The 27,586-nt window shown below is 37.7% G+C and overlaps 2 protein-coding genes across 7 annotated transcripts in view; both read right to left on the bottom strand.

Annotated features, from left to right (window-relative positions):
- Nucleotides 1-661: 661 nt before the first annotated feature.
- On the bottom strand, nucleotides 662-22,351 carry tjp3 (tight junction protein 3; the record flags this gene model as incomplete). 5 transcript variants are annotated; one of them, XM_079593126.1, is made up of 31 exons in its annotated part: nucleotides 662-1,202; nucleotides 1,307-1,353; nucleotides 2,587-3,117; nucleotides 3,394-3,494; nucleotides 3,619-3,829; nucleotides 3,917-3,993; nucleotides 4,086-4,181; nucleotides 4,305-4,504; nucleotides 4,642-4,861; nucleotides 5,002-5,110; nucleotides 5,199-5,355; nucleotides 6,079-6,142; nucleotides 6,233-6,297; nucleotides 6,469-6,541; nucleotides 6,666-6,745; nucleotides 6,834-6,921; nucleotides 8,715-8,791; nucleotides 9,534-9,618; nucleotides 9,713-9,816; nucleotides 10,371-10,455; nucleotides 10,604-10,695; nucleotides 11,250-11,331; nucleotides 11,462-11,556; nucleotides 11,640-11,709; nucleotides 11,788-11,977; nucleotides 12,052-12,155; nucleotides 12,231-12,498; nucleotides 12,593-12,695; nucleotides 12,871-12,995; nucleotides 14,083-14,139; nucleotides 22,148-22,351. In XM_079593126.1, 30 exons carry the CDS (start codon nucleotides 14,128-14,130, stop codon nucleotides 1,052-1,054), a joined length of 3,798 nt encoding a protein of 1,265 aa, XP_079449252.1. In that variant the 3' UTR covers nucleotides 662-1,051. The 5 variants fall into 5 exon arrangements, with proteins under 5 accessions (XP_079449252.1, XP_079449253.1, XP_079449254.1 ...); XM_079593127.1 differs by having other exon boundaries at nucleotides 22,144-22,235; XM_079593128.1 differs by lacking the exon at nucleotides 22,148-22,351 and adding an exon at nucleotides 21,165-21,186.
- A 1,069-nt stretch (nucleotides 22,352-23,420) lies between these two features.
- Nucleotides 23,421-27,586, bottom strand: part of sbno2b (strawberry notch homolog 2b) — a 44,468-nt gene continuing 40,302 nt past the window's right edge. For both annotated transcript variants that reach the window (XM_079592285.1, XM_079592286.1), the window contains 3 exons: nucleotides 27,379-27,455; nucleotides 27,102-27,292; nucleotides 23,421-26,939 (listed from right to left, as the gene is read on the bottom strand). In XM_079592285.1, coding sequence (XP_079448411.1) covers nucleotides 26,122-26,939; nucleotides 27,102-27,292; nucleotides 27,379-27,455 — 1,086 coding nt within the window. In that variant the 3' untranslated portion in view covers nucleotides 23,421-26,121. The remainder of the gene's footprint in view (nucleotides 26,940-27,101; nucleotides 27,293-27,378; nucleotides 27,456-27,586) is intronic.

The following is a 27,586-nucleotide window of genomic DNA, read 5'->3' as shown; positions in this document are numbered from 1 at the left end:
AGAACTGTCTTTATAGGCTAGACCATCCCATTTAACAATGCTCAGTCCAACCTTTGCAGCCTTCGGAGGATGCAGACTTTGAATTGGGACACAGTCCTAATGAGAGTCGTTGTTGATTTTGCACTGCATTGTGAGATAAAAAAAAAAAAAAAAAGGATTTTGCGATTGAGACAGCGCTTAAATTGTGTGACTTCCTGGTCAGTGTCCCGACTACTGAACTAGGGAGCTGATTGAGACGCCCTAGGAGGGAACTCATGATTTAGCCTTCTAGTTTGTCTACAAAATTGACTGAACAGATCTATTATTACTCTATAAATATAATTTGTAGGTTGGTTTCACCCAAATCTGTATCACTGTGGCACTTTCAAAACATTACTAAACTGTAACCACTTTTGAGCATCCCGACCAACCTAGAATAGCAACATGATCTCAAACAATGTTGTGTGTGTTTGGGTAAAGGTTATCGGTTTGTTTGCTCAGTGGGAGTTGGGGGAATGTTCAAAGAACCAACTTTAAAAAAAAAAAAAGTTAGTATTGTTGCAATTCCATTTGATTCAACTAGGGGAAATGTAGCACTTCACCTTTTAAGCCGATTGAGTAAGATTAACGGCAGAAAATTGTGGAGAAGTAAGATCATATCAATACAATCTCCAACACTATTCATCCTTTGAGCTTAAACGGTTTGTTCCATTTATTTCAAAATACATTAATAAAATAATACAATATAATATATAGCGAGTTACTGAAAAGGGTAAAACATACCCAAATGGTCTTTATTACAACTGGTAATATTTCTTTTGGAAATAATCCTGAGGAAGACCTCAGCACATCCGTTACAACAACAAAACCCACAAAAGGAAGCAATTCCGGTAACAAATCTTCAAAATAAATCCGAGAATAGTTCTCTATAACAAGTCCATAAGAACACTTAATAAAAAAAAAACACACACACACACATAAGTTATTTCCAGTTTGGTTGTGATGTACAGGTCCAGAATAAGACATGAGTGGTCCATGTGTCTGTTTGTGATGTTAGTACAATCCGTGTACATTACAGCTCTGTGGCAGGTCCCCATTCAATGTCATCAGCTTCATCCTCATCAATACCAAAATCATCTTCATCTCTGGCGTTTTCATCGCTGTCACTGTCACTTCCTCGGATTTGTGTTCTCCGGATTTGCATGGCTTCGTGATGTGCCAATCTAAAAGAGAAGATTTATCAATGCATTTAAAAAAGGAAAAATAAATTGATACAGAACTTTATCTTCCTCAAGCACAAGTTGACAGATCAAATAGAAATACTTACACTACAAATGAAGGGGAAGGTTTCCTTTCTGGTTCTGCCATACGGGCCTAAAACAACAACACACAAAATGATGAATAGCTCCATCGAGTATTTCTAGATACCTAATATTTAAACAATCAAATATCTCAACATGACATGTTCCTGTATCAACATCTTTTTAAGTCTTACAGTAAGATTTAGGGTAGGCTATGGTCAGGGTAAGGGTAAAGGATTTGTCTTTTGTAGGTCCTACTAAGGATGTAGATACATAAACAACTTGATTCAATCATGCTGTACCACTCAAACCAGAATTCAGTGGATTTACCAATCAACCACATTTTAGGGTCAGGATTACCTCTTGGATTAGGTGAATGTAATTTCACCAAGTGCGACATGTTCCTGAATCAACATCTTTGTTGATCCTGGAACAACATTCCAACCAACCAATCAGATTTGGTAACTTTGAAAGTTTACATTTTATGTCAAGTTTAGGCTTACAGCCAGGGTTAGGCTTCTACATCAGTGTTATTCACCTATTAATTAAATCTGATTTTAGGGATAAGTAATGGGTAGAGTTAGGTTTATGGGTACATGTTGTTCCAGGAACATGTCTTACTTGGCTAAATCTAATGACGTGCTACTCAATTTTTTTTTAAGGTGGATTCATCAACTAATCAGATTTTACGGCCAGTGTTACCCCTGGGATCAGTGGGATGAAGAACATTATTAAAAAATAATTTCTCTCTGCTTTTATAGGTAGGTTTTGGTTAGAGTAAGTTTGGTCATTATTGGTCCTGCTAAGGATGTAGATCCAATAAAATGTCATACTTGACTAAATCATGCCATGCTATTCAAACTGTTATATTAGTGGATCAGATTTTAGGGTCAAGGACTTAATTATGTGCTACTCAAACTTTACTTAAGGTGGATTCATTCAATCAGGTTTTACTGCCAGAGTTACCTCTGGGATCGGTGGTGTGAAGAACATTATCAACTTATTTCACTCTGTTTTTAAAAGGTATGTTATGGTTAGGGTAAGTTACCTACTAAGAATGCAGATGTCCTATTTGACTAAATTATGTTGTGCTATTCAAACTGTAATTCAGTGGATAAATCAACCAATCAGATTTAGGTACCTCTAGAATCAGTGTCATGAAGAACATTAGAAACCTATTATTTCCCTCTGCATTTAGAGGTAATGTATGGTTAGACTAAGATTGGTCCTATTAAATAACATGTCCTAATTGAATAAATCATGTTGTCAATTGGTCAGTGGCATGGGTATTAGATATATATGGTACCTGTTGTAGTTTCTCCTCTATGACTGACAGTGGAGGGGTCTCTGATTGGACTTCTTTGGGATCTGGTGCCCTGAAGTTGGGCGGCACATCGGAAGGTGCCGGTGGTGCGGCCATGTCACCGGTGCTGAAGTCTGAATCCGTGAAGCTGCGCTGCGAGGGGACATCGTCTTCTTGTTGGTGAAAGCCAGTGACAACACGTGGAGAACGGGGCTCTGGAACGTGGAGGATAGGAGGTACTTGACCGGGAGGTAGGCTGTACTCGGAATCTTCCTCCAGGTATGGCTCTAGGTCGTAGGGAGGTTCAGGACTAGAATTCTGCCCAGTGGCGGGCTCTGAGGAGCGGGCTAGTGCACTGCTGCGGTGTTTGGCGATGCCTTGTGTTTGCTCTTCCAGGTCCTCATTGTCAGTGTAGGCTTCACCATCTGTGAAGGCCTCACCGTCAGTGTCCTCGTAGTCACTGGCACCACTAAGGTAGTCAGAGTTGTTTGCACGGCTCAATGCATCAAGCTCCTCGTCGGTGCCTCCTTCCAACTAGACATAGACCAAGTTCTCATTAACCAATTCAAGTATGACATGTAGGTTCTCCACCAATCCTGCATTCACGTCTTGTCAGAATTATCGCAATTAAGAGATTTGTTTCAGAGCTGTTGGTTCATGATGTCCCAATGGTCAAGTTGGAGATTTTATAAAGTTTTGAGTTTCCAAAGAGTTCAGCAAAGACAACTAAGGTTTTTAAAGTTGGAAACTCGTAATTACGTTAATTCGACAAGACGAGAGCGTATCATTATAAAGCTCTAGGGCTCTTACCGCTACTTCAGAAACCCAGACGGGTTTAGACTGCTGCTGCCGAATCTTGTCTTTCAAAGTGTCGTACCACATATTTGTATTAGGGTCAAGATCAATACGTGCTGTTAAGGAAACAGAAAAAAACAGATATTGCCTTTCAGAGTACATAAAAAGCTTGTGAAAGCGTTTTCAGAAATGATTTAAGCAGAGATTTTAAACTTTGAAGACAGGCTTTGAAGGGTTTACCAGAAAATAGATGGCTAAAGTGTTTCCTTAGCTTTAAGGCCTGAGCATAGAGACGACGAGAGCTCTTGTTGGAGTCTGGCATGTATTTTTGCCTCATGGCCTTCACGTCCTTCCGACTATGAGGATCCAAGAAGAGCACCATGGGATGGTACTGGATGTAATTCAATCTTTCTACTGCAGTTGGTGTAATATCTAGCAGGGGATGCTTGTCCTGCAAGTGAAAACAAGATGCTTTGTTGGCTGAGGTCATGTTGGCTTATACTGACAGCATTAATTCTATATCATAATAAAAGGTTACCAGCTCTGCTATCCGCCTAACTGTGTCCAGTTTTATGACACTGGATGCACTATCACTTCCACTCCTGGCAACCATTTCTACAAGCCAATAAAATTGAATATTCAATATTTGACAGGGAAGAAATTTCAACTGAAAAATTCTCTCAAAACTTAAATCCAATTTTTCATACCTGCAACTTCAAATTCATCAGGCAACTCTCGGGCCAGCTTCTCATTTGCAATGTCGTTCAGAGGACCCAAAATGACAATTGGCCGTTTGAAATTGGCTGCATATGAGCAAACAAACGCATGTTACAACCATAAACTCCATTAGGAATATTCCACTATCGCTGTTAAGGTACATGACATTAAAAATCTCACAGTTTAATAAAAAAACTAAAAACACTTACCCTCTCTCAGCAGGACCTTCTCATATGCTGGAAATTTGCCCTGAATCGTTAACTGTAGGAGGTCGTCGCGGGTTCTTCTGGTATTCTTTTTGGCCCCTCTTAAGCCCCGTAGCTTCCAGAATTCGGCTCTGGGGCCGGAGGCTTGACGCTCGGCCGCACTTATTCTCTGTGTCTGCTCCAAATTAGCCAGAGTTTCAGCCCTAAAATAGAGAGAGTTTATTTATCCTAACCCTTACATGTAGGAACTATAATGTAACATACTTTACAGGCAAACAAACTAACCATATCTATGGAAAGAAGACTACCAATTTTGGATTGAAGTACCAATTTAACAAACCTGGTCTGGTTAGGAATGGTGCCTTTGTCCAGTTCGTGTAGATCATTGCCCATGCGCACAGCTAGCCAGTTTCCCAGCTTCCCGTGATACATAGTGTCCACCACTCTAAACACCTCACCTCTGGTAAAGCTCAAGCCGAGATTGCTCTCAGCCACATGGTCAAAGTGTGTACGGATGTAGAAAGAGTCACCGAGGCTGGACTTCAAAATCTTCTTGTAGACTAAGAGGGCAAGGGCAGAAATTAATTTGGAAATGTCATTCGTAATCCATTTTACTTCCCTAATTTGACTTTTTTGTTTGTAATACTGCAAAGGATTGGTCACAAGTGACATCCTAATGTCTGGACATGAAGGCACTCACTGTCCATTTTGTTCTGAGTCCGAATATCGATTCGCTCCCCAGCATGGATGTTCATGAGGTACATAGCTGCCTCCTCTCTGGTGAAGTGGTTAAAGTCTACACCGTTTACCTACAAAAACACCAAAAAAAGGCTCTTGAAGAATGGAGAATATAGCTGAAAGGTTTGATCATGTATGTAAAGGGTTCTTTGGTCCTACCTCCAGTATCTGATCACCCTCCGTCATGCCTTGCCTCTGGGCTGGACTGTTGGGCTGGACACCACCAACAAAGATGCCAACATCATTTCCTCCCACCAGCCTCAACCCAACGTTGCCCTCCTTCAGAAAGCTGACGTGGTTCCGGTCCGAGCTGTACCTGATATGAAAACAAAAACATTTTAATTAAATGCGAACAAAAATAAAACTTTATAAATTTAATGTATTTATACATTATGCTAATATTTCATACAGTCTTTAATTTATGCTTATTTAAATTAATTGCACATATTAAAAACAAAATATAATAAATTAAAATGTCAATATTTTATATAATACAAATAATTTAAAATAAATTATTTAAATCATTCATGCTTATTCAAATTATATTTACCTATAAATATTAATATTATTAAAATAAAAATAATAAAAGGAATGTAAATATGAATGTACATGTTTATTATTTTTTTAATGTCTTTAAATTAATTATAAATATATAACGGTTAAAATATTTAAAAACAAAGTATCTCTATACACATGGTAATATTTGTTGTCATTTTTAATTTATGCTTATTTTAAAAGAATTATAAATAAAAAATAATGTAATAAAAGATATAATACAACACATTTATATATATAAAATTTTTAATATAATACATATAATGAATTCAATATAAATAAAGTATTTGTACATCATTGTAGTACCGGTAATTGTTGTTTTGTCTTTCTGCTTATTCATGCTTTAACGTTGTTGTGAAGAAAATGTAAGTACAAAATTATGTTTGTAAAATACAAATAATTTTTTTCCAATTTAATTTTGGGGTGAAATATGACACACGTCTTGTCTTTGATCTGCTGCATACAAAGAAACTACATTTCTCACCCCAGGTTTGGTGTTGGCACTGCGTCTGGTGGAAGTGAATAAAGTGGCTCCTCTACAGGTTTCGCTGAGATAAAACAGTTACAATTTCATACTCGACAGTCACTCAATAAGTTGCAATGCATTATGGGTGTGCTTTTGGTCTAATGGTACTCACATTTCAACGTGGTGTGGTTGGGAATGGATATGTTGGAGCGGAGAGTTCCATTAGCATGTGGGAGACTGAAAGAAAGAGTCGATATTCACATTCGCACAATAAGCGACTATGAACGCACACAATGTCTTGAGGAATTGTTTGGTTGCAACCAAAGGGTTTGCTGACCTTCACAATGACATAATCTGCTATCTTAAGTGTGGATTAGATAAATATAGATCATAGGAGGCGCTCTGTACCTGTGATCGCTGTTGTGGCTGGGACTGTCTGATCTCCTGTGAGGTGACGGGGCCCTTTCTGATTCAGAGGAATCTGGCGAATCAACCAAAACAACATTACAAAGGCCAAAGAAAGATGTACATTCATTCATATGGCAACATGAATGGCATCTTTCTGTAACGACCACTCTGACATGTAATAAGTGTATTATACATACATTCGGGTGGTGGTCTGTCAGGAGCGGATCTGAGTGGGGGATCTTGTCGGTTGATGATATTTGGCACTTGCATTTCAGCCCTGAGACGAAACAATAATGAAAATCGTGGTCCCCTTTATATGCAAAATAGTAATCCAAAACAAATAAAACCGCATTAGTATATCTTACCCTTGTCTGATTCTTGGGTTATTACTGAGTGGAGACTGTGATCTCGGAGGAGTGTTGTAACTTGCATCCGACTCGGATTCTGAAGGAGCTGATTAAATATGCAAATTAGAGACCGGTTGATAATAACTCGAAGGGTGTGATTTTAAAAAGCAAAGGGTGTAATTTCAAATTTGAATAGCTAATGACATTACTTCATATAAATATTACTTCACAAAATTACTTCATATGACTTCTATGAAAAATGTATGTGTAAATAGTTTGTAATAAGTATGGAAAAATGTATATAGTTCACAGTAATTTAATTCACTGATATTTAAATAATGTATTTATCATCAGTATTTAAATATTTATACTTTCACTTTAAAAATATATCTTTCAAATTTACAAAAAATGTCAAATTATTTTCATGCCATTAATATGATCAGTATTTAAATATTTATACTTGAATTTTAAAAATATCTTTCGAATTTACAAAAAATGTCAAATTATTTTCATGCCATTAATATGTATTATTTATATTTTATGAAATGTATGCGTAAATATGAATGTGAAATGTGTATGAACAATTACTGAATTTACACACTAATATTTAAACAACAATCATGTGCACATGGATATTTACATATGTACACATCAATATTTAAACTTAACATTGAGGTACAAAAAAAAAAGACATTTGCATACACTCAATATATAATATTGACATATTTCAGAAAAATAATGTGCAAATATGAATATGTGATTACAGAATTTACAGTAATTTTCACATTAATATTTAGAAAATAATGTAAAATAATTTGCACTTTAAATATTTAATTTAAATATTTATAAATATATATTTAAAAAATTCAGTTAAGATTCAGGTGTGAAGAAAAAATATTTTCAACAATATTTATTATTTATATATAACGTGAACCGTGCAAGAACAATTACTGAATTTACACACTAATATTTAAACAACAATCATGTACACATGGATATTTACATGCTTCATATTTCATATATACACATTAATATCTAAAACTATTTTTCATACTTGAGGGACAAGGTAAAAAAAAAACCTGACAGAAAAATGTCATCAATATATATATTACGGAAAATTCATTTGTAAATATTAATATGCAATTACAAAATTTACAGTAATTTACACATTCAGATTTAGAATAGTGTACACTTCAAATGTTTAATTGAAATTAAGAATTCAAATTTAAAAATATTTTTCATAGTTGAAATATTTATGCCATCAATATTTATTATTTATATATTATGGAAAATGACTGTGTAAATAATTGTGTAATTACAGAACTTACAGCAATGAAAAATTATTACAATTATTTTCATGGCATACATTTTTTACATTTAAAGGTTGTATCAGCGATTTCCGGCGCAAAAATAAATGATCACATTCATCTAATCTTTCCTAACGATCCGCTAGCTGCCCGCCACATAAGCAGGCCGTCTCTGTAGGCAGCCTAGGCTCTGAGATCTGCACACAAAAACCATCGGTTTCACAAACACTCAAAACCAAAATAAATAGTGTTCAACCAATCACCGACAGGGACTGGGTGTTGTGAGGTTTTGCGCTCGTGCACTCAGCCCTCACAACACCCAGCCCCTGTCGGTGATTGGTTGAACACTATTTATTTTGGTTTTGAGTGGTTGGTAAAGGCAATTGTTTTTGTGTGCAGATCTCAGCAATCGTATCTCGATCTCAGAGCCTAGGCTGTCTACAGAGACGCGTTTTTTTGACAGCTTGCTTATGGGGCGGGCAGCTAGCGGATCGTTAGGAAAGATTAGATGAATGTGATAATGTATTTTTGCACCTGAAATCGCTGATACAACCTTTCAACCTTGAATATTCCCTTCACGATTTGCTCGTACCTCTCTGTACAGGCGTTGAGGGTTTCGCCCATTTTGGGGGTTCCAGTACAGGGACTGCCGTGACCTCTGGGGCCGCCCTGCAAGAGAAAGAGGGCAGTTGGGAGGGTGAGAGAGAAAAGGAGGATGAGGGGATACTAAATGATGCTTGTCCATGAGGAGAGTGGGAACTAATGTGAAATCATTGAGAGAGATATTCACCTCAGGCTTTCTGGGGGTCTCTCTCTCTCTCATTGAAAGGGGTGGACTATCTGCGTCCCATAACTGATTATAGGGTCAATTATAAGTCCCAAAAATCAATGATTCATATGGACAAGCTGAAAGTACTAAACTAAATGTATCAAAAAGATAATTAGATCCATATCTATGATACCTATATCTCCATTACACCACTGGTTGTTGAGAATTAAATAACATTTAAAATCCTACATAATGTGTGTATAAATGCTGTTTATTGTATTATGTGGATAATTTGATTGTATACTTATGAATTCAGATGTTGGACACAAGAGGTCTAAGGTCTAAGGAGCAATATTTCCTTTTCAAGAGCCACAAATCAACATAGTACAGGAGAAAACTCGGGTTGATTCGGTGTCTTTTATTTTAAAAGATCACACATGACATTTTCAGATATCACAATGAAAGAAAAATACATGAATGCATACAAGCAACTTAATGCATCACAAAAAAAAAATAACAAAGCAAATAAATGAAAAACAACAGAATGAACTTCTCATCGTGTACAGGCAGATGACTGGCCCTACTGAAAGAGTCCGGTGCGAGTTGCGTTAAAAGTGGCAGTGAGGCGTCCCTCATGTGTACCTGTATCTATTGCGGGACTCCTGGCTGGCTGGAGTCCCCTGTCCGCGAGGTCCGGTACTATCGTCCGATTCGGACTCTGATGCGGCTGTGTGGAAAAGATAAGCTCTTGAATGAGTCTGTTAAAACGGCATACAGAACTGAAAATGAAGTGTCGTATGGGGTGAAAAAAAAAAAATCACCTCTGGGTGGAGGCCTGTAAGGAGAGGCTTTGCGGCGGGGGAAATCCTGAGACGTGCTAAGAGTGGAAGACTTCATTCCTGGAGGAGGGAGATCGGGAAGCACCCTGGGAGAAGAGAAGAGGCAATGGAGATCTTTCTAGATACATTATTGAAAACCTATGAATGTTCTCGAACCGTTAACTTTAAGAACATCATTCGGACCTGGTCAATTTTTCAAGAATGGAACATGTTGGGAATAAGAACAGTTTTCTCTGTTTACAACCATATTTAAAGGGATAGTTCCTCACCCCAAAATTTAAATTCTGTCATTACTCAATCATCCTCAAGCCTAAATTCAAAGATATCGAGTCTCTATAGAACATTTGGTCTAGAACATGATCTCTATATGAACTTTTAAAGCTTCAAAGGGGTAGTTGCGTAGACTGTCAATGGAGGGACAGAAAGCTTTTTCATCAAAAATATCTTCATGTGTTCCGTAGATGAACGATAGTCTTATGGGTTTGGAAAGACACGAGGGTGAGTAATAATGACAGAATTTTCATTTTTGGGTGAACTAAACCTTTAAGATGGTCTTTCAGACAATTCAACGACTTGTCCATACAGAAAATGTGCATTTAGATGTAAATTTGTATTTGATGCTCATGATGTGGATTCATACTTGTATCTGGAGTTATTTTCAGGTCTGGGACTCTCACGTCTGGGGGGCGGAGAGGCGCTCCGGTCTGAATCGGACTCAGAAACAGCTGGTAACACAAAACAAGCAGTCGTTAAACTTTAGAGATTCAATTGTCTACAAGGTTCGTTCATATCATTTACTGAATCATTCAGTGAAGTGTTTGATTCCAGAGCTGGTTTATAAATAATATGGTAAAATGGCATTTTGAGGCAGACCTCTGCGAGGTCGTGAGGCAGTGGAGGGGTTCCAGTTCTGGGCGACGGGTGAGGCTCGAGGGTTTGGCAGTGTGGAGATCCCTGAGAGAACCCTGAAACAGACAAACATGTGACCCAGGCATCTCACCCAAACAAACAGTAGCATGATAAAACACAATTGCGAAACAAAAACAGACACTCACACAAAAAAAGCAACACGAAATAAGATAAAATAAGTAACATGTAATCCATGCATCCATATAACTAAAAACAGCAAAACAGACAGAAAAAAATAAATAAATACAAAAGCCTATACAGAGAAAAACCAAAGAATAAGAAAAACAAAACAAAAAAAACCAAAGAGATAAAGTAATTTTATAAGCCATTTATTAGTTCAGTTTCATCACAATTTCTGAAAAAAAAGGTAGCACTTTATTTTACAGTCCTGTTCCCCATGTACATACTATATACTTAGTTATTAACCAGTTATTGTGATTACTCTATGTACTAGCCATGAACCTACACCTAAACCATGTAGTTACCTAATATTACCCAGTGCTTTCGTAGGCAAGTACACAAAAGTGCACGTACTGTATAATAAAGTGCAACCCAAAACATGAAAAACAAGAGTATATATAACTCTGGTTCTGCAGAGCTGAATGTTTACTTGTATCGGTCTCTGTTATCGAGAGTGTCGTGTCTTGCCGGTGGAGGAGAGTTGCTGCGGTCCGATTCAGACTCCGAGGGAACTGCACAAGCCCAAAGCATCAGTCAGCTAATTGCATAAACAACTCTTGGCCATGACAATGCCATATTGAATTCAATTTTACTTCCGTTTCATAAATGAGAGACCCATTGAGTTTTTGCACTAAGGCTCACCTCTGCGAGGGGGCATCGACTGGGCGGGCGGTCTTGTGAGTGTAGAGCGCAAAGGGGGAGATTCGCGTGGTTTCGACACAGGATTGGCACGACTTCTGTGGATCAGTGAGCTCTGTTAGTGCAAAGATCATTTATAACTAAAAGAGTCAGAGAATCAAGTCAGAGTCGAGGTGTTCACCTGCGAGAACGTCGTTCTCTTGGACGGGATTTTCGATTTGTGGGGTTGTCAGAATCCAGGTCTGAGATTTCTTCAAGCAAAAATTTAAAAGTCAATATCAACACTCCAAAAACCAGAGATCATCAGCTGTGAAAACATCGACTCTCACCCTCCAGCTCGGAGCTACTGTCTTCCCTCTTCTCGTCCGCGCTGTTTTGAGGACTGTCCTCCACTTCAGGAATGCTGACCAGGAACTTTCTGTCGTCCCTCAACACCAGCATGGTCAGTTTACCTCTAGACTTCTCCACCAGGTGCTTGGTCTCCAGCAGGGACAGATTTTCTGTCGTCATGCCGTTAATCTATACAAAGAGTTTAAATAGGTTAAACAACATCTAAATGCGATGGAACAGTTCCTAAAGAACCTGCTCCTCACCTTTAAAACAAGATCTCCTTCCTGAAGGGTGCCCTCTTTGGAAGCCAGACCGGTGGGAGTCATGTGCTTGATGAAAATCTGGCTCCCCAGCTTCATTCCGTACTCTGCAGAGAGAAACATGTTGAAATCTTGGCAAGAACCACAAATGATTCCTCAATGCAAAGCAATGGGATTCTGACCATCTGTGGGTTTTTTCTTGATCAGGGTTGTTCTGATGGGTTTGTTTTGCACATCCTGATTGGGCAGCCTCTTGAAACCAGACATGATGGGGAGGTCATGACCGTTGCGGTCAGGTGTCACGCTTCGAGTTCGTCGGTTACGGCTGGTGTCAGTGCTGCGCTGACCTCTGCTCTGAGGTCCGTCCTCATCTAGTATGTTGGATTGTGAGGCAGAACGAGTCGGTCTGTTGCTCGCAGGGATCTGAATTGTGCGTGGCCTCTTCACGGTCTACGAAATGAACAAAACAAGAATTGTTTTCAAACTGCAAAAATGTTACCTAGATATTTGTTCTGGCAATGTTTTTGGGAATGTTCTTACTTACAATGTTTGCTAATTTCCCACATTTCCTCAGATTTTGAATAGTGTAGAGTGAGGTGACATTGTCCATGGAAACACCATTTACCATAGCTATCTGATCTCGTGTACTGTGGACAATAAATCACGTGAGTCTCTATCACAAAAAATCATCTGCCAAATATTTTTTGAGTATGTTGGTTTTTCCATCTTGTACACAGCCTTGACAGGTCTGACAGGATTACACAGGATGTGTGGGAGGAAGTAGTGTGGGTCTGAATGCAGGAGAAGTGGACGTGTACTCACTGAAGACGGCCCATTGCGGGGCCGCTGGGAAGCACATCAGAGACCACCACTGCTGTGTCCCCGTTTACTGGGTTGGGCTTGTCTAGCCCACCTGAGACCGCAAACCCGAAGCCGACCTTGGAATCCTGTGAACGAAAGAATGAACAAACAAAAGACTGAACGATCGAGCAAAAAAAGAATGAAAAGAACAAACAAAAATGACAGAACAAATATGTGAAAAAAGAACGAAAAATTTAAGACCGAAAGAAAATAGGAAATGGCCAAAAAAGAATAAAAGAAAAAAGGAAAAGCAAAAGAAAGAGCGAGAGCAAAAGAAAGAAAGAGCATAGGAAATAAAAAAGAAAGACAGAAAGAAAGAACAAAAAGAAATAAAGAAAGAGCAAAAGAAAGAAAGACAGAAAGAAAGAACAAAAGAAAGAAAGACAGAAAGAAAGAACAAAAGAAAGAAAGAAAAAGAAAGAGCAAAAGAAAGAAAGAAAGAAAAAGAAAGAGCAAAAGAAAGAAAGACAGAAAGAAAGAACAAAAGAGCAAAAGAAAGAAAAAGAAAGAAAAAGAAAACAACAGAAAAAAATTTAGGAATAAATGATTGGAAAACAAATGAAAGAATGAAAACAAAAACACAAAAAAATTATACAAAAGAAATAAAAAGCAAAAGAATGAACACAAAAATACCCACAAAAACACAAATGAACAAACATGAAAAAGAACAACCAAAAAGAACAAGTGAACAAAAAATAGCGAAAGAACAAACAAAAACACAGAAGAATGAACAAAGATTAAAAAGAAAAATTAAAACAATCAAATGATAGAAACACAACAAAAAAGATCAAAAGAATAAAAAAGGACCAAAAAAAATAAAAAAAGTAAATAACATGAAAAACAAAAGAAAAAGATAAAATAAATTAAATGAGACAAAAAGAGCAAACGAAAAAAGAATGAACAAGCAAACAAAAAAATATTTAATTAAAGAATAAAGACAATTTTATTTCTATGATGAAATCATATGCACCACATGACCCCAAACTTGACATTCCGAAATTTCGGGTGCGTCCCAGTGACAGGTGGGGGGGAAAAACCTCACAAAACTTTCAATCCGCCTCGACTTTCCATTGTTTGGGAAACTGTAAACCTGGTGTCACATTCTCAGACACACCTGTACACAGCGAGATAAGGTGTGGCTAAGGCGAATTAAGCCCTCGATCCGCAACTTACTTTCGATAACGTGACCGTGTGCTGCTCCCATATCGTCATCTCCTCCATGTCTGTTTTCTGAAACGATAAAGAAGTGGTTACGTTTACTAGCGCAACGTCAAGCAAACAACAGCAACAAGATATCAGAACGTTTACAAACCACCAAAGGAAAACGGTTGAGACGAAAAGTGCCAGTTTTTGAGGGCCTCGCTCGGCTGTTGTTTGTCAGCTCTGGCTCTAGCTGAACATGAACATGCTCGCACCTGCTGAATTCCTGCCATACAGGTACAAGGGGGCGGAGCCAGCGCGTGACAACACTGATACCCGACACTTCATCACCAACGGCTCACCAATAAACAGTCTGACAACACACGCGCGTCTCTCAGCAGACATTCGTTGAGTGAAACCGAACTTTGACTAGACTACAAGAGGGTTTTAAGGGGCATACCCGATTCCAAAGTTCATAATTAGCACGGTTGATGCAAGTTAATATCTTTATTGTAAATAAAAAAATAAGGGCTGAATCACTCACATTTAATTATTTTAACTTGTTCACATTTGATTTGAAGCCAAACATGTCGCCTAATAACAAAGACCTGCTGCAACCATCATCATGACATTTTTTGAGAGAAGTTTCTATTGGACTAGAGAATTCCTGGAATGCTTCCCATGTTTTTATTGGCTGCAAAGGTCAGAGAGAGTCGGGTGTTAGCAAAGCTGATCAACCTTAGCAAAATGGAACAAATGTATCACGGTTTCCACAAAATAGCTTAGTAATACTTTGCAATTGCGTAGATTTCTAATATGAAACTATGACTGCTGTTGCTGTTGATGACAACAATGATGGTCAAAAAGGAAGTTGTTAATACTGATGAAACCAGGGATGCAAATATCAGCACTACCCTTTTCTAGGGAACTCCCTTCATGGAAAATGTTCTTATGTGTTCCTACACCTGTTCTGACATACTGCTGACTATGCTGTAGTTTATGATTATGAATGCATCACTGCTAGGGTTGCCAACTTTCTGAAATTGAAATAAGGAACAGGTTGGTGACATGTGACATTTAATTTGACAACATTTTAAGGATGTGTAGTGCAAATATCTTTATATTATATAATTATACTTCCATTTTAGTTAACTTTCTTTCCAGTGCAAAACAATAGTACATAAAAAAACAGCTAATAAAGAAAATATTAAATATATATTTTATATATATTACCTGTTTTTTTTATGTATTATTGTTTTGCACTGGAAAGGAAATATTGCACTCAAATAATGCATTCAAGCAATACAACACCTGTATATATGCACAAGGAAAATGGCTAATGTAGTTTTTCACCACAAATTCTGCTGTTAAACACAATTACGTTGAAATGATGCAGGTTGAAAGGTTCAAGAGAAGCAAATATTATATATATGCACAAGGAAAATCTCACAGAAACAAATAAACCTCCAGACTAAGCACATTGTGCAGCTATTTCCCATTCAATTCTATATTTTTGTGCTCTTTTTGCCGGCTGCTTGGAAGTAACGTTAGTCATTTTTACATTTCCCGGCCGCTGTTGTCACTTGTCATCATCGTTGCTACGATACATGACTCACAATGACTGAAACGACCAATTAAAAGGGCATTCTCTGATGATGTTCCAAGATGTTAAAAACGCGACGCTGATCATAGACAAACGGGGAGAAATTAGTATCTACCGCACGCACCGTCTGTTTTTTTTCTTATCATAGCCTACAAATGTCTTCGTTCATAGTCTGACATATATTAGAAGCTATGTGTGTGTCTGTCACGGATTTGCACTGAATTGATTCTCAAAAATACGGAACAAAGTGCGTTCCGTATCGGTTCAATACGGAACAAGACTTTTATGTGTCAAATACGGGACGATTCCGTATTATACGGAACGGTTGGCAACCCTAATCACTGCTCACCTCCTCTTAAGCCCCACAGACACAAAGTGAACGGGGTCACCAGACTCCGTTAATTCATGTGAACTAGCATAAATCTAACCAGCACAAGCCTGGAATCATATGGACCACTTTTATGATGCTTTTTCGTCATTTTGGAGCCCGACAGCCACCAGACCCCTTCACTTTAATTATACTGAAAAGAGCAGCCAGGACATTCCTCAAAATATCTCCTTTTGTGTTCCACGGAGTAAAAGGTAAAAAAATCATACGAGTTTGAAATGTAGGAGAGTAAATGATCACAGAAATGTCATTTTTGTGTGATTTATTCCTTTAAAGGGTTAGTTCTCCAAAAAATTAAAACTATCCCATAATTTACTCACCCTCATCCTGACTCTTCCAAGCTTTATAATGGGAGTGAACGGCAGACTATGTCATACCTGCATGCAGGGGCGTAGCACCAAATTCTGGGCCCTGTATACTCACAATGTCAGTGGGCCCCCTACACATGCCATTAGACGATGCGGGTTAGCAAAAATGAAAATTCAATTTTGAATAATTTTTTTTTTAATTATTTGAATATAAACAAGTATAAATAGTGTTTAAATCCATAATCAAATCAGATTATAGTAATGACTGGTTCTTTCGCTGTAAAATGACTTGTGTGTTGTGTTTTTACTTTTCGAGTATTAATGTGTAAGGTAGAGTTGAGTAGTTATTCAAACAAAGAGAAATACTTTCCAAATCACTTCATGATAATTTTTTTGCGCAGGTTTTTATAGCTAAATACCGGAATAAAGTGCTTCTAGGGGGGTTCGGGGGCATGCCCCCCCGAGAAAATTTAGATTTACCTGAGCTCAACATGTGAATTTTAAGGTGTTTTGAAGACCAAAAAAAATGGACAACAGGAGCTTTAAAAGCATGTCAGTGGGCAGTATGTAGTATTTTATCAGATAACAAATTCTAAAACATGAGAATCAGTTTAAATGTCGCAATGAATTATCCACACTATAAAATGGAAATGCAGAATGTTTATGCTTATTGTTGACTATACACAATCACATATTCGAAACGGGAATGGCCTTAAATAAGAAATGATTCAAGGATTATTTTGCATAGGCTAGATGTTACATTTCAAACAAACGCCAATGCAATAATTCTGTGTCCAGAGGCATATGAGCAATTAGTATGCGCATCAAATATCAATTTCATCTACTTTTTCTTTCCTAAATGAATCAATATTTGTGGACTAATCTGTTCATTTAATCAATGGTTTAATTGCTCACTCATAAAGAGTCACTTGTCGCCGCCTTCTGGCTTAATGATGCAAGTTGCGCAAACACGAACAAGCGGAGTGATACAAACAGGGAAAAGGTCTGGCACTGAGTTCATTCTCTCAGTTGGTGTTATCAATATATTTTGAAATGAATAATGACATCAATTGGAGGGCCCAATTAATTCGAATTAGGTTAAAAAAAAAAAAAAAAAAATGAAAAAAATAATAATATTTTTTTTGATGGGATTTCAAAGGGCCCTCTCCCTAGACGGGGCCCTGGGTAGTCAGGTCCACTTTTCCCCCCACTACCACGCCCCTGCCTGCATGGAACTTGACATTACCAGAAGCTAGTGATTATTACGGTTTATAAACTTTTAATTATGGATATTTTTATTACAAAAATCCTGCTTAAATGTTTTTGTTTTTTTGCTGCCTTAAATTTAAGTACAATTAACTTTAGTAGATGTTTAAGTAATTTCCACTTTTTTACATTAAACTGACTTGTTAAAAAAGTAGAACATTTAGTAACTTATACTTTAGCAATGAATATTATATTGCTAAATATTCTAATATTATTTTAGCAATATATTTTAAAGAGTTAAAGCAATGTAAAACTAGCCTGGGAAAACCCAGACCACTTCCGGCAAATTTAGATTTGCTCTGCAAGTGGGTCTGGCAAAGAGCCCATTGAAACCCATTTCCAATCCGTCGAAATCACGGCACCAATCAGAAACGTTGGGGCGGGCTTTACACGATGACGACAGAGCAGAGACGGTGACGCAGATTTTGTACATTACAAAGATGGATGCCGCCGTGGAACATCACAACATCACTCGTTCGAATCAGCTATCGCGTCTGTTTCAAGCTATTTAAAATGGTCATTTTCGTTAACACAAACAGAGAATTGCTGAGAGTCTCGAGATGTTTCTCCGTCGCTCTGCATACGTCATGTCATTCATCGCTCTGATTGGTTTTAGATCTATCCAACGTCCGTTGGTGACGCCCCTGTGGAAATGAATCGTCTATGGAGCTTTGCCAGACCCTTACTCAGTTACAACTGAGAGTGGTCTGGGTTTTCCCAGGCTAATGTAAAACCTTTGTTGTCATAACTTATTGATCATATAGCTTTTTACAGTGTAGGATGGCTTGAGGGAGAGTAAATTATGGGCTCATTTTCATTTTTGTGCGAATCGCATTTAGCCAATCGCTTATTCGCTTTAAAGGGTCACAGGTTAGCAAGTAAAATAGCAGCAAGTAAGCAATTAGAAAATTTCTGAAATCACAAATTTGCCCTTGAGCAAAGCACATGACCTATGCATTTATACAAATAAGTACATCATTTACCAATTTATAGTACAAAATATGCATGTAATATAGGCTATTTTACTTCACAGCAACAAAAGCATCGCACTTAAGTCCAACAGGTGCAAGTCAGTATTTACAGTCCCGTCTCTGTTGTCATTACACGGCTCAGATGACACATTGCTCTGTTTAGTAAACTTAAGACAGCTCATGTTAAGCACATTCAACAACTAGCATAAACAACTGGATACTTTATGGACTTACCGTCCCTTTAAATCTCACTTCCATTTTCAAGACAGTACTAAACACCTAGAATGGGAACATAAACCAAGCAGGGGATCCAAAATAATATTCTGTTTCAACATAATATCTCCATTTTTAAAGAAGTACATGACGAGCAGTTGTCCCCACAGGAAGTAGCCTCCTGAATGGTGGAACAAAACAAAACAAACTGTGTGTGTACATTATAAATCCCCACCTGAGCCCATGGAAAGCTCCGCCCACTAGGTCTACAAATCCTTTGGTACTTTCTGATATTAATTTTTCCTCAAGGAATTAAAGAGGAACTGGGATATATAGATGGGAAGGTCTCCATTCACTGAGGCGATGCCACCTTAAAGACTAACGATGAAAGGAAAATGTATTTAACTTTAAATATACAATTCTTTATCCAGGTTTTAAAAATGTCTTTCTCCCTAAAATGCCCTCAATCATTTTTGAGACTGAGAAAACACAACAGTAGCTTTTTTTTCTTTTCCCTGAAGGACGTTGATTTGCAGGGCACTCTGGGTTACACTGACAATCATTACCTCAGTCTGTTAATGTTTAACATGCACACTGGCCCAGAGAATGTTTCTGCATATATTTGCCTTGAACACGAAGACTAACGCTAAGTATTCAACTTCAGCATGTGGGTCAGTGACATACAGTATAGAATTGCACATTTCACTATTATTTATTTACTATTATATTATGTATAACTATTGAATTAGCTTTTATTTCTATATTTTCATTTTTCATTTTCATTTATTAGATTTGGTTATTTTAATTTTAGTAAAATTAGTCAAATACAGTAGCCTACCGTATGCTGGAGATGATATTCCTAACATATTGCTTAAGAGTCCCAAGCTTTAGTGGACCAATTGAAAGTGCCTCCTAAAGAATGTTTATCTTTTTTCCAACTTTAAAAAACTATTTTAATAGTTTTAGTATTTGTTAACAATAACAACAATGTCCATGATAAAGAAAAAACTATACGTTCAAATTCTTTGAAATAAATGTAGTATCAAAAAATATGAAAATATTTCATAATACAATTTTTTTTTTTTTAAGTATTTTAATTCAGAAATTATAGACATGCAATAGGCCTATGCATTTAAAATATTATTTGCGAATGGAATATAGGCATTTAAGAAAAAATTATTAGAGCCCGACCTAAAAACGAGCACGGACCCAACTAATTTGCCCTGCAACACTTTCTTCTGTGCAACATAAAGGAAGATATTTTGAGAAATGTCTCAGTTTTTTTTCTCTCCATCTAAAGGAAGTCAATGGAAATGAAATATCCTTGGTTCTTCAACATTATCTTCTTTAGTGTTATGCAGAAGAAAGAAAATCACACAGGTCTAGAACACCATGAGTGCGAGTAAAATGTTTAAGGTGTACTATCCCTTTAAGACATTAAACATACGATTTACGTATATGTTTATCCCAAGCTGAACCATAGAGGCTACAGTATCACAAGAGAAACATCCCAAATCACCCTAGCAACCACATAGCAACGGGCTAAAACCACTCTCACACCTTAGCAACAATAAAAACTAAGTTTAGAGGAATACAGCTGAATTCCCACATAAAAGAGGTGGACTTCATCTCTATGGTTACACCAAATATAAATTTAGGAAGTAACAAAATTACTGGAATCCCTTCACACCCTCAGGCCAACACTCTTGACAGGAAATGTGGGAGGAATGCACAAAAGTCAAAATGGTGTGTTAGGGTGTGCCCCCTCAAACAGTAATGCCTTCACAATAGGAGACCATGGGTTTCTGGTGGTCCAGCCCAGTTCTTCACAACTGTGTTTACATTTGTTGTTCTGCTTAATAACAGAGAATATTACGAAACAAAGAACATGTCATTTGTTTCTACACATCCAGCTAACAGCGTACACTCTTAGAACTTTGGCTTACAAGGTTATGAATGAACATTCTGCTAACATTAATACGACGTTCATTCAAAGTGATCTGGTCTTTAATAACGTTCCCATAGCGTTTGCAAAATGACAAATGTACTTAAAACTTTTTCTCTAATATTTGCATTACCAACTAAAATTGGCCATCATTTTTAAAACATTTAAGAAACTTAAAGTTTTGAACGTCCAGACTTAATAGGAACATTAGCTAAACATGTTCAAAACATATTTTTGTTAGCTGAGCAGTCTGGCCTCAACCTTAAGACATCAACACACCTCATAGTTTCGGAACATGAAAGCTCATACAATGAAAAATAAAGGATTGAATACAGTTTATGTGAATGTATGGGCCTATACTACAAACCACACAAAAACAGCAAAAAGTGCTTTTCAACTAGTTAGCCTATCATTGACTCACAGACTTGAGAATAACATCATTGAAGAGAAATGTGGATATATCGGAACGCTGTTTCTCGAAACCACAGCGAAACTACAAAGCATGTATTGACTCAAATGAGTGACAGAACCAGTTAAGCCAGATGAAGCTGAGTGTGCTGCAGCACAGTTGCAATTGATCTCATGAATCGGTTCTTTCGAACAGAAGAACCGATTAAAGAACCGCTTCATTTCAAACGCACTGGTATGATGTAAACGTGCAGCTATCAGACTTAATTTTCGGCCCATTAATCATATCCTTCGTTTGACTTAAAAAAATCTTAAATCTTACTCAGGTGAGGTGCCTCACTGGTTCTTGGTTAATTAAGAGTCGGATAAAGACGGAAAGTTCTCTGTTCTGTTCAGTCAGCTGTTGACTCGTACAATTTTGCTACGCGTACGAGTCGCTCCGAAAGGTTTTGTGGCTCAATGGGTTCAATCATAAAAAGATCCGATTCGAACGAATCGGACATCACACATTTTCAGGATATAGAGATAAAGGTTCAGAATTGAGGAATATCGCTAATGTTTATGAATAGACTAATAACAATTAACAACGGTTCCCATATAAATGAGACAAATACGAGACAAAAGTGCATTCACACAATTCACATTTAGCTGTCAACAAGTTTGAATGTCCTTTTCTAAAAACACGAAAGTTTCTAAAGAAAATAGCAACAAATTGTAGAAACATGTTCAAAAGTGTCGGTAAGCAAAAACAATCAGGCAACACATACGAAAACCAAATATCTATTGGAGCAGAACAGAAACAGCCTAGATCTAAAATAACAGTTATTATAAACTCAGAGCCGTGCATGACACATGTCGCCAATTATTCACCGTTTCGACATAACTTCCAGTTAAACAGCTTACATTTCAGCAAATCGTGAACCATGACTCAGACCAACGCAAACAATCGATAAACACAACAAAGTAGAGCAGGAGGAAAACGCTCGACTCACGTACCTTATGATGTGTCCCCTTTAAAAACGAACACTAAAATTCTCAGTTAATTCCGTATTGGAGGCCTCACAAGGCCTGGCACCTGCAGTTTTTAAATACGGTTTCGTTATATTCCCTTTTACAGCACCTGATCATAGCTAGCCTACCTGTACGCAGGGGGAGGAGCTTAATACGTGTGGGCTGGGCAGTTTCTACTACTACACCTACACCACACACTGACTACAGTGGTATTGTTCTTATTTTCCATTTCCTCTCAATAATTGGCAGTCGAATGGTTGAGTGCAACAATATAATACATTGAGTCAAATTCCATGACGTTTTAAAATAAGAGCTTTGTTCGTATACCTATAATACCTGCTGTGCTACCATTGTTTAATTTAGATTTTATTTCTTGCGCTTAGCCTACTGTATGTCTATTATGTGTCTGAGAAAATATTTGTTATAATGTAATGCATTTTTTTCTCTTACGCTATAGCGCCCCCGGTGGGCCACGCGCGGTATTAGAACGATCACACAACTGACTGAAATGCGTTAACTGCTAGTTATCTTTAAGTAAATGAACTCTCAGCACTTTCCCTTGTAACTAAACACGATAAAAAAATAAAGAATAAGGTAAGATTCTTATTGTTTAAAGGTTGAGTAGGCTATATATAGTAAAATAGCAGGCTATGATGCACTATTGTGACCACCGCATTTGCTGGTTTCTACTTGACTCTTTCCATAGTCTATGAGGAATTTTTTCTTCTATTTTCTTTGGCAAGTTTTATTTGAAAATACTTTCGTAGGACTGAACTGAACTTGGTCAGTGGTGGCAAGTGTGAGGGTTGCCTATATAATTTTAATTATGACATGCCATACACTTACAAATGGTATAATGTGTATGCTGTTAACGTGTTATTTTTTATTGTTTTACATTGGTACTATGGTAAAACCATGATACTGCAATTGTAATACGATGTTATCCTCAGGCAACCTAGAATAATCTTAGATCAATTGTTCTCAACCAGTGGACCGGTGACCACTAGGGGGCCCCAGTAAACTTTCAAAGGGAAAGTTTGTCTTCTAAAACTTTTTTATATTAAAATAAATTACAATCAAAAAATTACAACCACTAAACGTCTAGATATAATTCAACACGAATGTGGGAAAAAAATATTTAATAAAAAAATATGTAAATGAGTTTATTCTTTAACAACTATCAGCAGAACGCAAATATTTCAGTTCACAAAATATAACGATATAACCATTTTAAATAATTAACCAAAAAACACAAATTCATGAATCTGAACATTTTATTTTTTGCTTTGTTAATAAAGTTTGAACTGTAATATGTTCCTTTCTTTAGGTACATGTAGAAAACAATTTCTTTAAGAAACAGTCAAAAGGCACATTTTGTTTTTACAATATATACAATTACATCTAAATTATAAATAGGCCTATAAAAAATGACAAAAGCATAACCAGTAAGAACAGGAATAAAACGGTTAAAGATACATACAGTCAGTAGCATGTTTTTTTCTTCCATAGCAATAAATTACGTAAATGTCATATTGATATAAAAGCGAAGCCAATAAATCGAGATGTTTACAGTATTTAACATTCCCATGAAGGGCCAAGAGCAAACAAACTTGGCAGCACTGGATCACACACACAAGACAGAAACTCATCTATGCTGTTTTAGTGCAAATCATACACAGAGCGAGTCAAATGGATTTCTAACTAGTAACAAAGGGTTAAATTTGACTTTGTCCCACTTTCATGGCCTCATCATATAGTGCTTTTGTTGCATAAGATGCTTTATTAGAACGCATAACCGAAATATAAGTCCCGTGTTCATCTTTCTCATTGGCTGTTTTTGGGAGACTACGTGGATCACTTGTAAGGTTAAAACTATTAGATGCACTAAATATTATGGAACAATTAATCAAATGCTTAAATTGCATTCAATATAATGGGAATTACACGCTGAGTGTGTAACAACTATTTGCATGAGAGAAACAACGTATAATTTCACACAAAAATTTTCAAGTGCAAATGTGGCTGAAAGAATTTCCCTTAATGAAAAGAATATAATAAGAAATTTGTGCAGAGAATAAGCAGTAAAGGATAAATAAATAATATTTGATCTGTGTCACTAACAGGATTTTTTTTTACATACAAGAATCTTATCTTTATGCAGACATTAGACATTTGGAAATTTTCTGATTTAAAGATATAACATATATATATATATAACATCTTTAACTAATTGTTCATGAGTTTCATCCTGAGATAGGGAGTGGTTTTAACACCATAGAGCTATTAAGTTAATATTTGGGTTTCAGTTTAATTTTGCAGTGAAAATATTTAAGAATGTATAATTTGTATAAAGAATGACGATAAACTGAAAAATATTCAACCATCCAGTGCAGCAGTAAAGAACAGAGCAAAACTTTAGCAAAACTGAATTTTGCTTTGGATCGTTTGTCATTTTGTTTGCCTGCCAGATTGTCTTCTGTCTGCACAATTACAAATATCATAGTATCATTAAAACGTAAAATAAAAACAATAATAAAACATTTCCCTTTAAAATTAAATACAAATAATCAAGTAATTCTTATAGACGTTACATAGATTTAAAACATAACATTTTTCATGTTTTATTAATTAACTTATTAAATAAAGGGCTTAAATTCAACTAGATTGTATTGCCCTTTCTTGACTGTACCCTGGATGCGGTTTACATCGGATCAAACTCTGAAGTCTTTTTGTTTCCACACTGGATCATATATCTTAAGGTCGCAGTGAAAAGATTGTACTATTACAGGGATTAAGTGTGACTAAAGCCCTTTTGGGATCAACCAATCAGTCAGCGAATAGATTGTTACTGTTTTGCGTTACGTTTGCGAGACGGGGGACAGCAGGACAGACTGTTCTATTTTAGAACGACAGAGAGACAGCTGCACAGGTGAGTGAGTCTGTAGGTCACGCTCTCCTACTAGCACACTGTTTCAAGGCCTGATAAATAAAGGCAATAAATACATTACAAACATCTGCACATGACAGTACAGGAGTACGTGTTTACGTCTACATTCCACTGTATGTTCCAAAGGCACATTTCGACAGTAGCCTGTTCTCTTGCTCCTCGGGAAAAGTGTTTTGTCTGACAGAAGTTCATCATGGAAATGTAAAGCTGATGATTGTCCAATGCGAAACAAAGCTTAAGCTCCTTGCCGAAGTAAACTTTGTGGTGCGTCTTGCATATGTGAGGTTTGTACTTCAGCTGGGCCCACACGGAATCTTTGGCCACAAAAATGATACAAGAGAAAAAACTGGTGGCACCAGTTCCTCACGCCGGAACATTGGCAGAACCCTTTGAAGAAGCTCTAGGCACACTCTTAAATGAAGATTCAAGAGTGCTTCATGAGGAACATACAAACAGTTCCTTTAGTAACTCTGAAGACAGTTGACCCCTTAATAAAAGAACATCTTTGAGGCATTTAAAATATATATCGAAGATTTTTGAGGACCCAAAAAACATCTGAGGTTCTCCAGAGGGTTCATCCAGTGATGAACCAAACAGGTACCTTAAATATCTTATTATTTCCGCATAAGCAAAATCTTAAGGAACTTAAGCAAAATATCCTGTACGATGTAGTACGATATAACTTATACAAACCTAAGTAATTTTCTGACTTGAGCTTGAACAATTTTTGGTAAATCAATTCTCTTTAAAGTCCCAGGGTATACAATTCAGGATGTTGAAACTGGGTTGACCACCTCGATAACTATCCTGAAGTTCTGGCATGCAGTTTCAAGACAAACTGTGTAGGGATCATACTTGACTCGAGAACAGAGCTAATACCGAACTTCTCCCATCTTGTGAAGCAGAATCTCATGCTTGTGGGTCCGAGGCCAGTGGTGGAGCACGGCGCCGTCAGTGGTCAGACTACAGCCCTGAGTGTGTGCGTTTACAGGAGACTACCACAAGAAGCGTCTCACTCGGGTTGTTGGTACTGAATGACGGAGTAGCGTGGTTCTGCTCCACTTTGCAGCATGCTGTTCAAAACTTCCCGTACGTTTATATTGGCTTCAGAGCTGCAGTGGCTATTCGGTAACGGGAGCATGTGCTGGTCTGTAGGGGGGAGAGAGACTTGCGACAAAGAGGAAGAAGATGAGGACGGTGTGAGCGGCGTAGGAGTGAATTGGGACATTGAAGAAGAGAAGGAACTTGACAAGACCATGGGTACCGACAAAGATGCATCTGAGGTGGAAGAGGCAGGGTCATTTTGGCTAGGGGTTGTCATAAATGAGTTCAAGGACAGTATCATGTCCAGCAGGTCAGTGTCCCGTGCTGTACTGCTTTCCTGTGCAGACTGGCTCTCCTGCTGTGGTTGTTGCTGCTGCTGCTCCTGAATAAATGCTTCAAGGTTAAAGTCATCCACTGAAGGTTCGGGTGGCCCAGTGAGGTTGTCTACACTCAGTCCAGTTTGAGTGCTAACTTGGGAGGAGGGAGAGGTACTGTGAACTGTCAGATCAAGGATTTCCTCCAAGGGGGTTTTTAGGGAAGGAAACTGGGTGAAGGAGCTGTTAGAGGTGGGTAAGCTGGCCAGGCTGGGAGCTTGCAAAGTTGAGGTAAAGAAATTTGACAAGAACTCTTGACGCTGACGCTGCACCATCAGTCTCTGCTGTTCCTCAGCCTGACGCTGCTCTTGCGCTTTCTGCTCCTTCTCCTGGCGTCGCTGCTTCACCTCGGCATCCATCCTCAGCAACTCCTGACGCACCTTTGACACGCAGGTCTCTGGGATTTTTATACCTAGGTGAAAGAAAGAACAATGGTTACAAGATGCCAACTTCCTTAGAACGATTGGAATGGTGTCCTTGCAGGGTCAGAACCTACAACCTTTTGATTATCAGTCCAGAGCATCACAATCTACTAGTTAGGAAATCCTCAAGAAGAATCAAAAGGTTAACTCACCAACTTGTTTGTTGCTGTCTTTAGTCTTGAGGCGAACAATTTGTAGAATGCTGGAGCTGGTGACATCAGCGACCACATCAGACACACGCTTCCACACACGGAGTAGAGCACCGCACAGCATGTGGTACTGACGCAACCGAGTGCCCATCAAGCACTCCTGACCCTCCTCTATCTTCTTGCATCTCCCGTTCCTGCATGAAACATGCATACACATTAGATTCTCTGAGCTCAGTTTAGCTAGTACCAAGTCAGAAGCTGGGACAGTCTCTTTTCTCACCAGTTAGCATGGCTACATTTCCTGAAGGAGAAAGTGAACTGTTTTTCCCAGCTATCCTGTGCCTCCTCTGGTGTGACCTGAAGCAAGGGTAGAAAACATCACTCAGACAGTGTCGTAAACCCATAATGCTCGCTAGATGGCAGCAGAGAGGTTTTTCACAGCAGCTCTACAGGTGTCAAGTTCAAGAAGGTCTCTTTTTCCCATAATT

The sequence above is a fragment of the Phoxinus phoxinus genome (genome assembly GCF_949152265.1).
Source record: "Phoxinus phoxinus genome assembly, chromosome: 20".
NCBI classification, from domain to species: Eukaryota; Metazoa; Chordata; class Actinopteri; order Cypriniformes; family Leuciscidae; genus Phoxinus; species Phoxinus phoxinus.
This window is presented reverse-complemented; position numbering and strand designations above follow the sequence as displayed.